The sequence below is a fragment of the Anguilla anguilla genome, chromosome 10 (genome assembly GCF_013347855.1).
Source record: "Anguilla anguilla isolate fAngAng1 chromosome 10, fAngAng1.pri, whole genome shotgun sequence".
NCBI lineage: Eukaryota > Metazoa > Chordata > Actinopteri > Anguilliformes > Anguillidae > Anguilla > Anguilla anguilla.
In genome coordinates, this window is record NC_049210.1 from 23699567 (window position 1) to 23712840 (window position 13274).

At 44.0% G+C, this 13274-nt stretch overlaps 1 protein-coding gene across 1 annotated transcript in view; it reads left to right on the forward strand.

The window, feature by feature from the left end:
- Positions 1–6482, forward strand: part of qsox2 (quiescin Q6 sulfhydryl oxidase 2) — a 36441-nt gene extending 29959 nt beyond the window's left edge. Inside the window, exons 10-12 of the mRNA XM_035378950.1 lie at positions 226–376; positions 748–936; positions 2932–6482. Of these exons, the coding sequence (XP_035234841.1) occupies positions 226–376; positions 748–936; positions 2932–3455 (864 nt within the window). The 3' untranslated portion in view covers positions 3456–6482. The remainder of the gene's footprint in view (positions 1–225; positions 377–747; positions 937–2931) is intronic.
- Positions 6483–13274: the final 6792 nt, after the last annotated feature.

Consider the following 13274-nt stretch of genomic DNA (forward strand, 5'->3'; position numbering starts at 1 on the left):
TTATGTTATTACCGACACGACTATTTATACAAAACGAGAGTTTATTTATATAATGTCAATTGCTGATTGTTACAGAGCGCAATAATCATAAGTTCATTTTCTTGAACTTGAGGGAATTTTTTATTTTTACTATGTGGAGACTTCTTCCCTGATTCCCCTTTAGTTTTCCAGACTTGGTGTGCAGCTCAAATGTGCTGAGGCAGTTTTGTTAAAATCCTTTTCCAGATCTCGGGGCTGTTCCTGAGCGACCGGCTCCAGTGGGTGGGGTGCCAGGGCAGTCTTCCTGAGTTGAGGGGGTACCCCTGCTCTCTGTGGACCTTGTTCCACACGCTCACCGTGCAGGCAGCGCAGCGGCCCGACGCCCTGGCCAACACTGGTGCGTACCTGACCGTGTGCTATCTACGCTCTCTACTGCGTCTCAGTACACTAGTGTATATTTGACTGACTGTTGCTTACACCTTTTACTCTGTCTCAGTACACTGGTGTGTGCTTGACTGACTGTTACCTACACCTTTACTCTGTCTTAGTACACTAGTGTGTATTTGACTGACTATTGCCTATACCCTTTACTCTGTCTCAGTACACTGGTATGTACTTGACTGACTGTTGCCTACACCCTTTACTCTGTCTCAGTACCAGACCTTGCTGCCCCCTTACTGGAAAGAGCATAGACCTTATGTGATGTCATAATGACAAAACTGCAGTACCCATCCTCCCTGCTCACCTCTGCACCCTGACCAATGGCAGGCCTAGAGGAGGACCCCCTGGCGGTGCTGCAGACCATGCGGCGGTACATCGGCATGTTTTTCGGCTGCCAGGAGTGCGGACAGAACTTTGAAGAGATGGCGAAGGAGTCCCTGTCTCAGGTGCAGTCCCTGGACCAGGCTGTGCTCTGGCTCTGGAGGAAGCACAACCAGGTCAACAGCAGGCTGGCAGGTAGGGGGCACTGTGATCTAATTTATCAGCATGTAGCACACACAAGTGCAAGCATGGACTTCTCATCCACTGGACACGCACGTGTTACATACACACACGCACAGCAACAGACAGGCAAGCAACACACACACAAACAAATTTATCTGAAACGAGTCATACATGCACACCTACACCCTCACTGATTCCTCTTCAATTAGAATTAGCTCCTCCACTGTGGAAACTGACTATCCACCCTAGCGGTTGTGACTTCTAAACGTTTAATCGAGAAAGGTTACAAAAATGGCAACTATTTCGGATCATCTCCAAGTGCATTTTTAAGCGCCTCGGTTATTAAAATAATTTATAATCGTTCCCTTTTATAGCATCCTATTCCCACTGCGATTGTCAATAGGCTGTTTGAAAATTATTAGTGCTTATCTGGAGTTGGTTTTGACAGCCAAGTGAGATTGTGATATGGACATGGGAAATATGTTCCTCGTTCAGCTCTCTAGTGATAACGTAGGTGTCTGCTTATTGAAAATGACTGACATCCCACCAAATCCTTTGCAAAGAATGGAAGAGGAAAAAGTGCCATTTATTCTCACTGAGCAGATTTTTAAAAATAAAGTCAAATATAAACTTTGTGGCATTGAGTTAGCATACTCGAGCAGCACTGGGGGGATGCAAAGTCATGTAAGATATAAACGGTTGACTCTGTGTGACCAGCTGTGTAGCAGCTTGAGCCTGACCGAATCTAATTCTCAGCAAACAGCACTGGGAGAGCTTTCATTTTGCAAAGGTATGACAAAAATAGGAAAGAAAATGTGACCAGCGGTGTTCCTGTCCTTATTATAGGAAAGCTCTCTTGACTTTTTCTTTGTTGTTACTTAAAACATGCTTTTAATATTTTCTGGAATATATGTGTTTATATTTTTTAAAGATTCAGTAAGTCCAAGACCTTATTACTGTTGCATCCTCTCAAGGCGTTTGAAGTTGTCCACTCTGCACTACTCATCAGATGGCACTTTTCCATGATTTGTGCTTTGATTTAGGCCATGGTACTTGCTTTTCAAGTCCGCTCTGTGGCTGCTTTGGCAGCTCTGTATTTAAAAGCACATCTTGGTTATAGTTTGAGTTGCACGTTGGCTTCAACGATTTTTCAATTTTTGCCCATCCCTAGTCCATCCACAGACCTTGCTCTGGTGGATTCCCATCAAGATGGATTTGAACTTTGAACTTTGTGGCTGTTTCTCAAACACTGCCACATTTCAAGAAAGCATCACAGAACAGAAACCGGAAACAAAGCCAAACCAACAGAACTCAAGGGCCACCGTGTGGGGGCGGGGGGTCTTGACGGCAGTTGGTGGTGGAGGATAGGTGTGAGGTTTGGGTGGGATAAAACCTTAAAACCAAATGGTATAAAATGGGACCTTTGGCTAGCCGATCCTCATTGTCTCGCCTTGAAACAAATGACAAGTGCGACAGGGGCCATAAAGTAGGCCGTCTCACCTCTGTGTCCCCTGAGATCGACGTCTAGACATTAAACTGAAAGCGGCCTTGTCATATTGAGATTAAAGCTGGTTTAACCTTCCTGTTGTGTTACAGTCAAGTTTAGATATGTCAGAAATACCATATAGTTTGATTATGCATAAAAGGTGCTATACAAACAGAAAGGTGCTGTAAAAGTGTGTGCCCTTAATCTTGACATACATACATACGTAACATACTTCATCATGAAGAGCACTGCTGCTATAGCAAGGGGTGTTTTTTGGTTAGGAGGAGGAGGAGTCAGGGTAGCAGTAACCAGCCGAAGGAAGCTGACAGATGGAGGGGCGGCACTGCAGAGGCAGCAGGGGGTGTGGCCCAGACAGACTCCTCGCACACACACACACATACCCACTCACTCAATCACTCAATCTCTCAATCCCTCACTCGCTCACTTTCTCACTCACGCATACATTTGCATGTGCACTTGAACCCTCATGTTTAACACATTTAACCCTCCCCCCACCACAGGTACACTGAGCGAGGACCCCCGCTTTCCAAAGGCACAGTGGCCGACCCCCGACCTGTGCCCGGCGTGTCATGAGGAGAGGGATGGCCTGCATGTGTGGAATGAGGAGAATGTGCTGTCCTTCCTCAAACAGCACTACACTGGAGCCAACATCTCCCCAAAATACGCCAGCAGCACCGTCCCGGAGACGGGGGGCGCTGCTGAGCCCGCCTCCCAGGGCGACCGGGGCCCACCCCCCGCCAGAAACCGTGACCGAACCCTCCCGGGCAACGCCCTCTCCTCGAACGCACTGCCCTCCCGGGAGAAGCAGCAGTGGGTCCAGGGGAGGGCGGGGGAGATAGGTGGGGGCGGCGGGGCCGAGGCACGGCCAGGCGTCACCTTCCTGGGCCTGGGCTTCTCCAGCGTGGACATGAGCCTGTGTGTGCTCCTCTACGCCTCCTCCTGCCTCTTCCTCATGCTCATGTTCTTCTTCTTCCGCATGCGCTCCAAGCGCTGGAAGGTACGGCACAGCCGCCCATACGTATAGCAGGCTGGCGACACCCAGTGCCCCGGAGGACAGTTCTCAGACTGAATCTCTTCCATTCTGAAGAAGCCCCTGGCTTTTGGTCTCGTTCCTTTGTCCTTTAGTGCTACGATTTGAGGTGCGTTAGAATATGAAGTGACCACCCCCCCCAGCCCTGCTCACGAGCTAGGGGCAGTCACCATACAGCGGCCAGGGGGTGGGGGGGTTCCTGACATGTGCGCAAGCTGTAAAATGTCTTGCCCAGCTGTGACATCAGGAATGCTTGTGTTATGTGACTGCGGTGTTGTGGACCGAAAGCTGTAGGGCACGGATCAAGCAGTCAAACGGGGGGCCAGAAGAGGGACCAGCTGACTGGACTTTTGGCGGGAGCCTGACCTAAAGCGAGGACATTACATGACTGCAACAGGACTGCAGTGTGTTCTGTTTGTTTTGTACATTTTACTGTGAAAGTGAAGCCGTATTGGTCGCAAACGCAGATGCCCCTCCCGGGCTCTTTTTCTGGTGGCTTTCGTGCATTCAGTGGTGATTTAGCTCAGTCAATTTAATCTATTTTATGTACAACCATGAAGTCAGAACCAAGTGCACTGCCACACCAGCCTCCTCTTTTAATAGGTTAAATGACTTACTTCCATTTCACCGATCCAAAGCTCAGTCACCAATGTTTGCGACACGTCGCTCGTTTGCGTATCTATATGGCAGCTTTTACTGTGATTTTTTAACTATCCTGAAGCCTGAAGAAAATTCTGAAAGTTGGTATTTAAGACGGTGAAGAATATCAGGTGCTCCAAGGAACTTCAGAGAAAGCCTGACCATTGGATTTAACATTACCATTTTGCCAGTGTGATACTGTTCAAATTCTAGTAAAGTGGACTGTTTTAGAGGAAATCACCGTGTTATTGATAATTCTCTTGTGAGTTCTTCACTTAAGATGAGGATATAAAATTGCTTTGTATTTTTATACGCTTGAAAATGCACATTTTGGGGAAATGTTTAAATGGATTGTGCTGTAGAGCTTTGGCTTACACATGTTTGTAAAAATTAAGTCTACTGTAATTGTAATTTCTGCAGTTTGCTGGTTTATGAGTTTTTTTTCTCCTCCGCTTGGGCCTGTTGAGTGTCAGGCAGCTGAATTGACTACATGAATATGGATATTTTCTTAACTATTCATCTTTTAGTGCCCTATACAGTTCAGGCAAATTTGCCATTTTATTTTTCTAGTGATTTAATGCATTTTATTTTATCAGTTTTTTTCTGATTTGTTTCCTCTTGGGGTAGACACAAATGACAGAATGATCACTCACTTAGGGAAAAACTGAGTCCATTGAAATCTGCCAGACTGAGCCTTGTACATCTCAGATCTCTTGTGGATGTAGTTTCCTCCAGATTCTGATCTTTCTAGTTCTCCAGGTGTCAACTACAGGCTGGTTTTTCTATCGAAGCCTGCCTACATTAAATATCACACACACAGAAACGAAGATGTTGGCTGTTTTTTGTAAAGTTTTATCAAGATCCTTCTTGGGATGGATTGATTATTGGCTATTATTAGGATTGTACCGATTAATGTATTAATAGGTCTGATCAATCAACTAATGCTTTTTAATTGGCAGCTAATTTCAGATAAAAAATGAATTGTTCTTTATTGTTAAATTTTAACTTTTTATGCAGTTACTGTTACCCGGGCAAAAGGAGGCAGCATAAAATCATAACCAGTCAGGTCATTAAATCTGCTAGCATCATTGGCGATACCAACCTCTTGAGGATTTACATAGACATTTTGGTTCCAAGTTAGATGCAGAGGGGACAGAGGGGTCCATAAAAAAACAAAAATTCACTGTCTGCATTGTAAACAGCTTCTCAGGGTAATTTGACTCTTTTACAATATCACCTGCAAACAAAGCATCCTTGCTGCAAACTGAGAGCCTGAGTTGTCATAAATAAAATGGCAATGGGGAAACATCCAATGGCCTATCCGACTCGACTGCTGGCATGTAGTGTACAGCAAATGATTGTCAATGAAATGGTTGTCAAGTCATCAACAGCACACTGGATCAAAAAAAAAAAATCACTTACCGACTGAAATCACTTGCAAACTCACTGGTAGTTTGAATGGCAAGTGATCCAACAGCTAGCACTGCATTCCGAGGAATATTTATTCATTAATAAACAGGTTTAAAGTGTCCTGAATAATGTACTGATGAATTAATTCAGCTAATGAGGAAACAATTACCAACAACTTTTTATAGGGTAGCAGCCTTAGTTATTAAACAAAGATGTATGGTAATCTGTTTAAAATGCAGGGGTTGAATAATGTGACTAACCATTCCAACAACGGATTTAAATTAAAATGTATCTATTTTTGAATTCAGTCACTTTCACAGTTTTTAGCAAACCCACTCCCAAATGTTCTTCGCGATTGTACTTCATCTAAGGTCAGATACTTGAAGCAGGCAGAGGCTTATGCATCTCATAACCTTCTCAGTATATGAGACTATTTAAAGTTTTGTTTTTAATTATTTTGGATTGAACGCAACAGATGGTTTAACATAGCAAAACGGGCTTATGTAAAAAAAAAAAAAAAAAAGATTTTTGAAACATTTTAAAATGGGTTATTGTGATTTCAGAATGTTTCATGTGAATTATTTGTTCAGATCAGTCGGTATGTCCTGTATTTGTATATGGATTTGAGGCATGTGACATTTGGAACAATGTTAACTGAATTATTATTAATATATGGAGCAGGCCAACATCTCATGTGGGAACTGTGTTTGGAACTGAGTAGCACAGGTGGTGGAGGAGGAGGTGTGTGCTGGTCACACTCAAATGGCCTTTTTCCAGCTGCTGAGTCATTGCTTTAAATCACATCTGTTGTATCTTTGTGTAAATTTTACCTACTCAAGAATGCTATGTTAGCATTGTGTTTGTGTAAATTTCTTACTTATTTTTGACAAATGTTTGCCTTTTTTTCTTTTAAAATGATGTGTGATTGCTGCAATTTGTCTTGAAAATTAAATACGGAAATGTGTCAATTCATTCTTTCTGTACATATATGTATATTCCTTCATAATGTGGTGACTGAGGAAAGTATATTTTTGAAGCAGCGGTGGTATACTGTTTCCTTGGCAACTTTATTTTGTCAAATTATCCTTTTACGGTAGTTTTATTAACTTATAAAGATGTGCAATATCAGAAAGTTAAATATCTCATCCATTTATGAGTAATTCAGCTGTACACCAAATGCAGATAGTGGGCAAAAAGGTGAAGGCACTTGGGTAAATGAGGTTGGCAAAGTATATAGAAAGCAGATGCTTCCATATAGATGTAGTTCTTGGCTTAATTATGCAGCTGACATCCCATTGTACTCATGGTCATGCACAAAAAAGTCTCGATACGAAAAGCACAAATATAACATATGCCAAAGGAGCCTTCAGCTCTATGGAGATGTGCTCCCAAAACCAACATTTTTTAATCTATAATCTACTCCACAGCAGTGGACAATGGCAGCCTCAGTGCTGTTGTTTAAAATTGTGGCTGTAGCTTGCAGGAACTTTTATTTGATTAAGAACAGTGTCATAATTACGAAAATAATAGGGAGCAAAGTGACTAGTGGCTGTAATTTTAGGCATGCTCAGTGAAGTATTAAAACAGATACTAAAGTTTTGAAGATTTGGCCTGTTTAGGAAGTTCATCAAAGTGCTTAGGCCATCTTTTAAGCCATGTTTCAAGTGATCATTTGTGTTTGTCTTTGATTGGCTTACCCTGCTGGGGCTGGTATTTCCCTGACATTTTTTTGTAATCTGGTATAACTTTTATTGTGTTTTACCTGTTTGTTGCCTCCCCTTGCCTCTCTGGGAAATACATTGCTAAATCTCCTGTTCTGACAAGTCTCCATGCTATTCTGTGTGCTTCTGCATGCTTTTCCTGTGGTGTTGCTTTTTCTTTATGGGTTTGGATCTTGTTCTTAGCTCATTCCTTTCTTGGGTCCTCCTCGCTGGAGATCCACTCCAGCTGGGAGCTCCTCCTTCTCAGTATTCCGTCACAGGTACCAGTCCATGCTGGTTTAGCTTATTGCCCAGGGATTTTGTTGATTTAGATCTTCCTCAATATTCTGTAGGGTCTGGTACCTGTTTTAAAGGGCAAGGCCTAGCCTCTCATTTGCTACCTTTTCCTAACGGAGGCCCATGTTTTAGTGATTTTTTTGTTTTTTTGGGGCCCAGTTCTTTTAATCTCAACATGGCCAGAACTAGATGTAGGTTTGAGGCTGTGTTCGCTCTTCTTAGAATCTGCTCTACTTGTTGTGACCATCTGAACTACTGATACATGTGTTCTATATGGTTTTCTGTCCTCTTGCCCTCTGGATTCTTTTATGATTACATAGCCATTTCCATATGCTAATTGCTACCGGTGTCATCTTATCTTGCTTTCTGCTCATCAGTCTAGGTGACAGTTCACCAGTTAAATTGCTTTATTAATTGTTTAAAAGCTACACCTTATGCCTTCATTATTTATGAAGTGAGATGATCATCAACTCTCCTTTCATTTGTGACATTTGTATTGATTCATCCCTTGCATGAAACTATAAAAAAGAACTGATAGCTCAACCAATGTTTTCAATGTACAAAAAGGCCAGGTTATTCACATACATTTACATTATATAAACCTGTAAAAAATGCAATTCCTAATAATCTGTCAGGGCTAGTGTCTGCTGAAAGCATCTGCTATGAAGGTCTGATGAAGCGCTTGTAAAAGTTGGAGGCTGTTCTTTCAACATCTTAAGTGGTTTCTCCTCATGAAGTACACACAATGTGTATTATGTGAAAAGATGCAAGAGCATTTTCCATACCCCCTCTGTACTGCATATTAATGAAGGACCGATAACTACATTACATTACTTTTATTTGGCAGATACTTTTATCCAAAGCGACGTACAGGAAGTGTATACCAAAGGAAGTAACGTGAGTACTTAGGAATATTGAAGACAAGTTGGGTTGCAGCATTCCGAATCATCTGTAGTGGCTGTATGGCACAACTGTTTGTGAACTGAAATGTGAAAACAGCAGATCAAAGCACAATGCACAGATAATTTGTTTAGTGTCTGTAAATGTAATACTGCTAACAATAAAAATACTAATTAGTTCAGTAGTTGAATACAGTTTGGAACAAATTATAATAATAATACCCTTATTTGTGTGTACTTCTTTAAACTTTCATCCTATAAATGTGTTAATTCTTGAAAGTAACGTTTTGGGACTTTACACAACATCGGACACTGTGGCTCAGTGTATGTTAGAGACTAGGCAAGTACACACCAAAAAAGGAAATAGAAATGGTCTAATGTGGTTCAACAAAATAAAAATCAGTAAACAAAGAAAAGGAATAACCTCTCATGAAGGCGGAGAACATAGCCGCTCTGGGAGTCCCGAGGGCTGAACAGAGAAAAACCACATAGTAGGAATGTTCCAAAGGTGTCTCTCCTTAAGACATAGCAGATAATTCCTTTGTAACATGCTTAAGGTATCACACATACTGATTTCTCATCAGTCTCTAGTGAGTCTGCCAGCATGTGAAGCTGCTGCTGTCCAAGGTCCTGGAAGTCTTCCTGGCTGTGGGAGGGAGCAAGTACAGTTTACTGCAGCCAGAGAAGAGCCCTCTAGTCTTTCTCTAAACCTCCTGGTGTTAGGTGCTTCATTAGGTTTCCTATTTTTAACCACACTGCAACTTTGAGACCTGAGTCTTTGAGGCGCCAAACACTGTAAGATGAAAAACATAGTCCCAATTTAGTTTAAACACAAATGTAGTGTTGGATATCAAGTGTTTAGATTATGGTCTTCGAGAGAGAGAGAGACAATATAATCGGATAGGGCAAACTTATTCATGGTCCATACCATATTATATTGTTACTAAGTAAAAATGCTGCCTGTTCTCTCTCTCACTCTCAGCCCCACAAACATCTAAGAAACGTCCTTGGATGATTAAGTCATGCTTAATTTATGCATGCAGTCTATGGTGTCTCCTCTCCTGTTTAATTGTTGCCGAAGTGACACCAGAACACAATGCATTTACAGAATATAGGGTTTTTCTCCCAAAGATGGTATTTCTCAATATAATTGTGCCGCCGTGTTAACACATTACTACGGTTGCGGGTCAGGCACTCTTCATGGTAAGAAGAAATTCTAGGATAGCACTTCCGATATTGCTTGTGTCGAAAGTGCTGCGTCGGAAACAATGATAGATTTACCCAGGAGCCACATCTGTTCAAAATGTAAACAAGTAAAGCATTCTTCCAGGTTGGGGAAAATTTTACGACGCTAGCTGGCATAGCTGAAAAGCAATCTTAGCATCAACATAATTATCACACAAAATATAAAGCAACAATTCAGGAAAGCCGAATATTATTTATCTAACTAGCTACGAAGATTTGTTGACTTTGTGCAATATGACAACTCATTTAGCTTTACAGGGTTTTCCGCAGTGCCTTAAGCCGAATGAACGTAAAAACACATCAGATTCAGAATGAATGTAAAAACAACTGTGAGAGTTCTATGCGCTGACCAAAAAAAAAACTAAATAAATAAATAAACAGAGAGGTGGCTTTATGGTTTTAAACACTCCACGCTATGATGACATTATAAATAGAAGTGGGTGATTGAAGAGCGTTTTTATGCATGGTAGTTTTGATCTAAATGCATTTACAGAATATAGCGTACCAAATATGGTATTTGCGGGTCAGGCATTCTTCACGGTAAGAAGAAATTTTAGGATAGCGCTTCTGATTTTGCTTGTGTCGAAAGTGCTGCGACGGAAACAGCGATAGATTTACCAAGGAGCCACATCTGTCCAAAATGTAAACAACTCTGTTACAAAATATAGTTGAGAGTGCCTAAGCCCTCTGAAAACCTAGGGAAAACCCTGCTTTACCTATCTCTTGAAATGTAGCCTGTGTCACCCTATTATTTTATCTTGATGGCTGTCACATTTTCCCACCATCCGCACTTTTATTTTTTTCCCGCCATCATAATTTGAATTCGCCTGAGTTCATTGTACTAGCCTACTGGGAGGGAATGCTGACTTTAGCTGTCTACTTTTCTGTCATTTTAAAATGTATTTTTAAAGTATTTTTCTGCGCGCCGTGGGAAAAAAACGGCGGTCACTCTAGCTGTATTCTCAGCATCAGAGGGTCTACCCACTAGCTGTCGCTCAAAACGCAAGGAGTATGCCCTCGACCCTGCCCACGCAGTATCCGACCTCCATAGTAACATGATAGTAACATTTTTGTGATATGTCCAAAAGTATACATTTTTTATCATTAAAAAAACAAAACAATTTAAAACCATTTAAAAACAATTTTGCAATGGTATAGAATATAAATTGAGCCGATGAAAGCTTCATTGATTCAGCCCTGGTGCGTCGGCTGGCTATTTCCACCATGCCCATGAAGTCCCCACTCGAGGTCAGTGCTCTGGATGGGAGGGTCATCGGGTCTGTCACTCACCTCACGGTTCCACTAAACCTCTGTGTCTCTGGTAACCATCATGAGTACATCCAGTTCTATCTGTTGGATTCCCCGTTCACTGCTGTCATTCTGGGTCTGCCCTGGTTAGAGAAGCACAACCCGCAAATCAACTGGACCACCGGCACAGTCACGAGTTGGAGTTCATTCTGCCATCAGCATTGCCTCATATCAGCCGTCACCACCCCAACCATCTGCCCCCCCTGCTCCTTTGTGCCCTGGTGAGTTCCCAGACCTATCTTCTGTTCCCTCTGTTTATGCAGACCCTGCATCGACTACCGTGGTCTCAACGACATCACTATCAAGAACCGGTATCCCCTTCCCCTCATCTCCTCTGCATTCAACCTTCTCCAGGGAGCTATACCATCTTTACCAAGCTTGACCTGCGCAACGCTTACCACCTAGTGCGCATCCGAGAAGGACATGAGTGGAAGACGGTTTTCAACACCCCCAGTGGCCACTACGAGTACCTGGTCATGCTGTTTGGTCTCACTAAGCACCAGCAGTGTTCCAGGCCCTTGTCAATGATGTTCTCTGTGACATGCTCAACAGGTTTGTGTTTGTCTACTTGGACGACATTCTGATCTTTTCAGTCCCAGCAAGAGCATGTGCAGCACGTTAAGAAAGTTCTCCACCAGCTGCTGGAGAACCAGCTGTTTGTGAAGGCAGAGAAATGTGAGTTCCATGTTTCCTGGGATTTGTAGTGTCTGACGGTCATGTGCACGTGGACCCAGCCAAAATCAAAGCGGTGGTGGATTGGCCCGTCCCATCTTCTCTGAAACAGTTACAGCGTTTTCAGGGATTCGCTAATTTTTACAGAAGCTTCATCCGCAACTACAGCTCCATTGCAGCCCCGCTGACTTCCCGTTCTCTCTCCTTCATCTGGACCCCTGAAGCAGAGAAGGCCTTTCTCGAGCTTAAATGTCGGTTCACCTCTGCCCCCATTCTGGTTCACCCTGACCCATCTCTTTCCTTCATAGTGGAAGTTGACACGTCAGATGTGGGAGTAGGGGCCATCTTGTCTCAGCGCTCACCCAGAGGCCAGAAAATTCATCCATGCGCCTTCTTCTCACGTCGAATTACGACATCGGTAACAGAGAGTTACTCGCTGTCAAATTGGCCTTGGAGGAGTGGAGACATTGGTTGGAGGGGGCTGAGCAGCCATTCTTGGTTTGGACAGACCACAAAAACCTGGCCTACATCCAGACAGCGAAGCGACTGAACTCCCGTCAAGCCAGGGGGGCTCTATTCTTTAACCGTTTCAATTTCACATTGTCATACCGCCCTGGTTCAAAAAATGCTAAGCCTGATACACTCTCTCACCAGTTTTGTGCAGCTGAGGACAACAATGTTCCTGAAACCATCATGCCTGCCTGCTGTGTGGTGGCTGCTGTGTCTTGGGCTGTGGAGAATGTGGTCAGGGAGGCCCAGCACTCTCAACCTGACCCCGGTAATGGACCTGTTGGTCGCCAGTTTGTGCCTGATTCCGCCCGTTCCCAAGTCCTCCAGTGGGGTCACTCATCCAACCTCACCTGTCATCCTGGTATCAGCCGCACCCTGTCATTTCTGCGCCAACGGTTCTGGTGGCCCACCATGTTAAAAGACACTCGGTCCTTCGTCTCTGCCTGTCCGGTCTGTGCTTTAAACAAGACCCCCCGTCATGCCCTCTCGGGACTCCTGCAGCCCCTACCGGCCCCTCATCGTCCCTGGTACCATATTTCCCTGGACTTTGTCACTGGCCTGTCCCCCTCTGATGGTAACACCACTATCCTCACTGTTGTCGACCGGTCTTCCAAATCTGCTCACTTCATTCCCTCGCCCAAACTGCCGTCAGCCAAGGAAACAGCCCAGCTCATGGTTCAACATGTGTTTCGTCCCCATGGTCTCCCCACCGACATTGTCTCAGATCGAGGCCCTCAGTTCATCTCCCAGTTCTGGAGGGCCTTCTGTCTGCTCCTCGGTGCCACAGTCAGTCTCTCATCCGGATTCCACCCCCAGGCCAATGTCCAGTCCGAGCGGGTCAACCAGGACCTGGAGACCACCCTGCGTTGCCTCGTCTCATCCAACCCAACCACCTGGAGTTGGCAGTTGATCTGGGTCGAATATGCCCATAATACACCCCCCTGCTCTGCTACCAGCCTGCCCCCTTTCCAGTGTGCTTACGGATACCAACCCCCTCTCTTCTCTGACCAGGAGAAGGAGGTCAGTGTACCCTCAGCCAAGGAGTTTGTTTGGCGCTGTCGTCGAACCTGGAGGAAAGCATGCTCCACCTTGCTTCGCATGGCCTCCAGGTACCAGCGACAGGCGGACCGTCG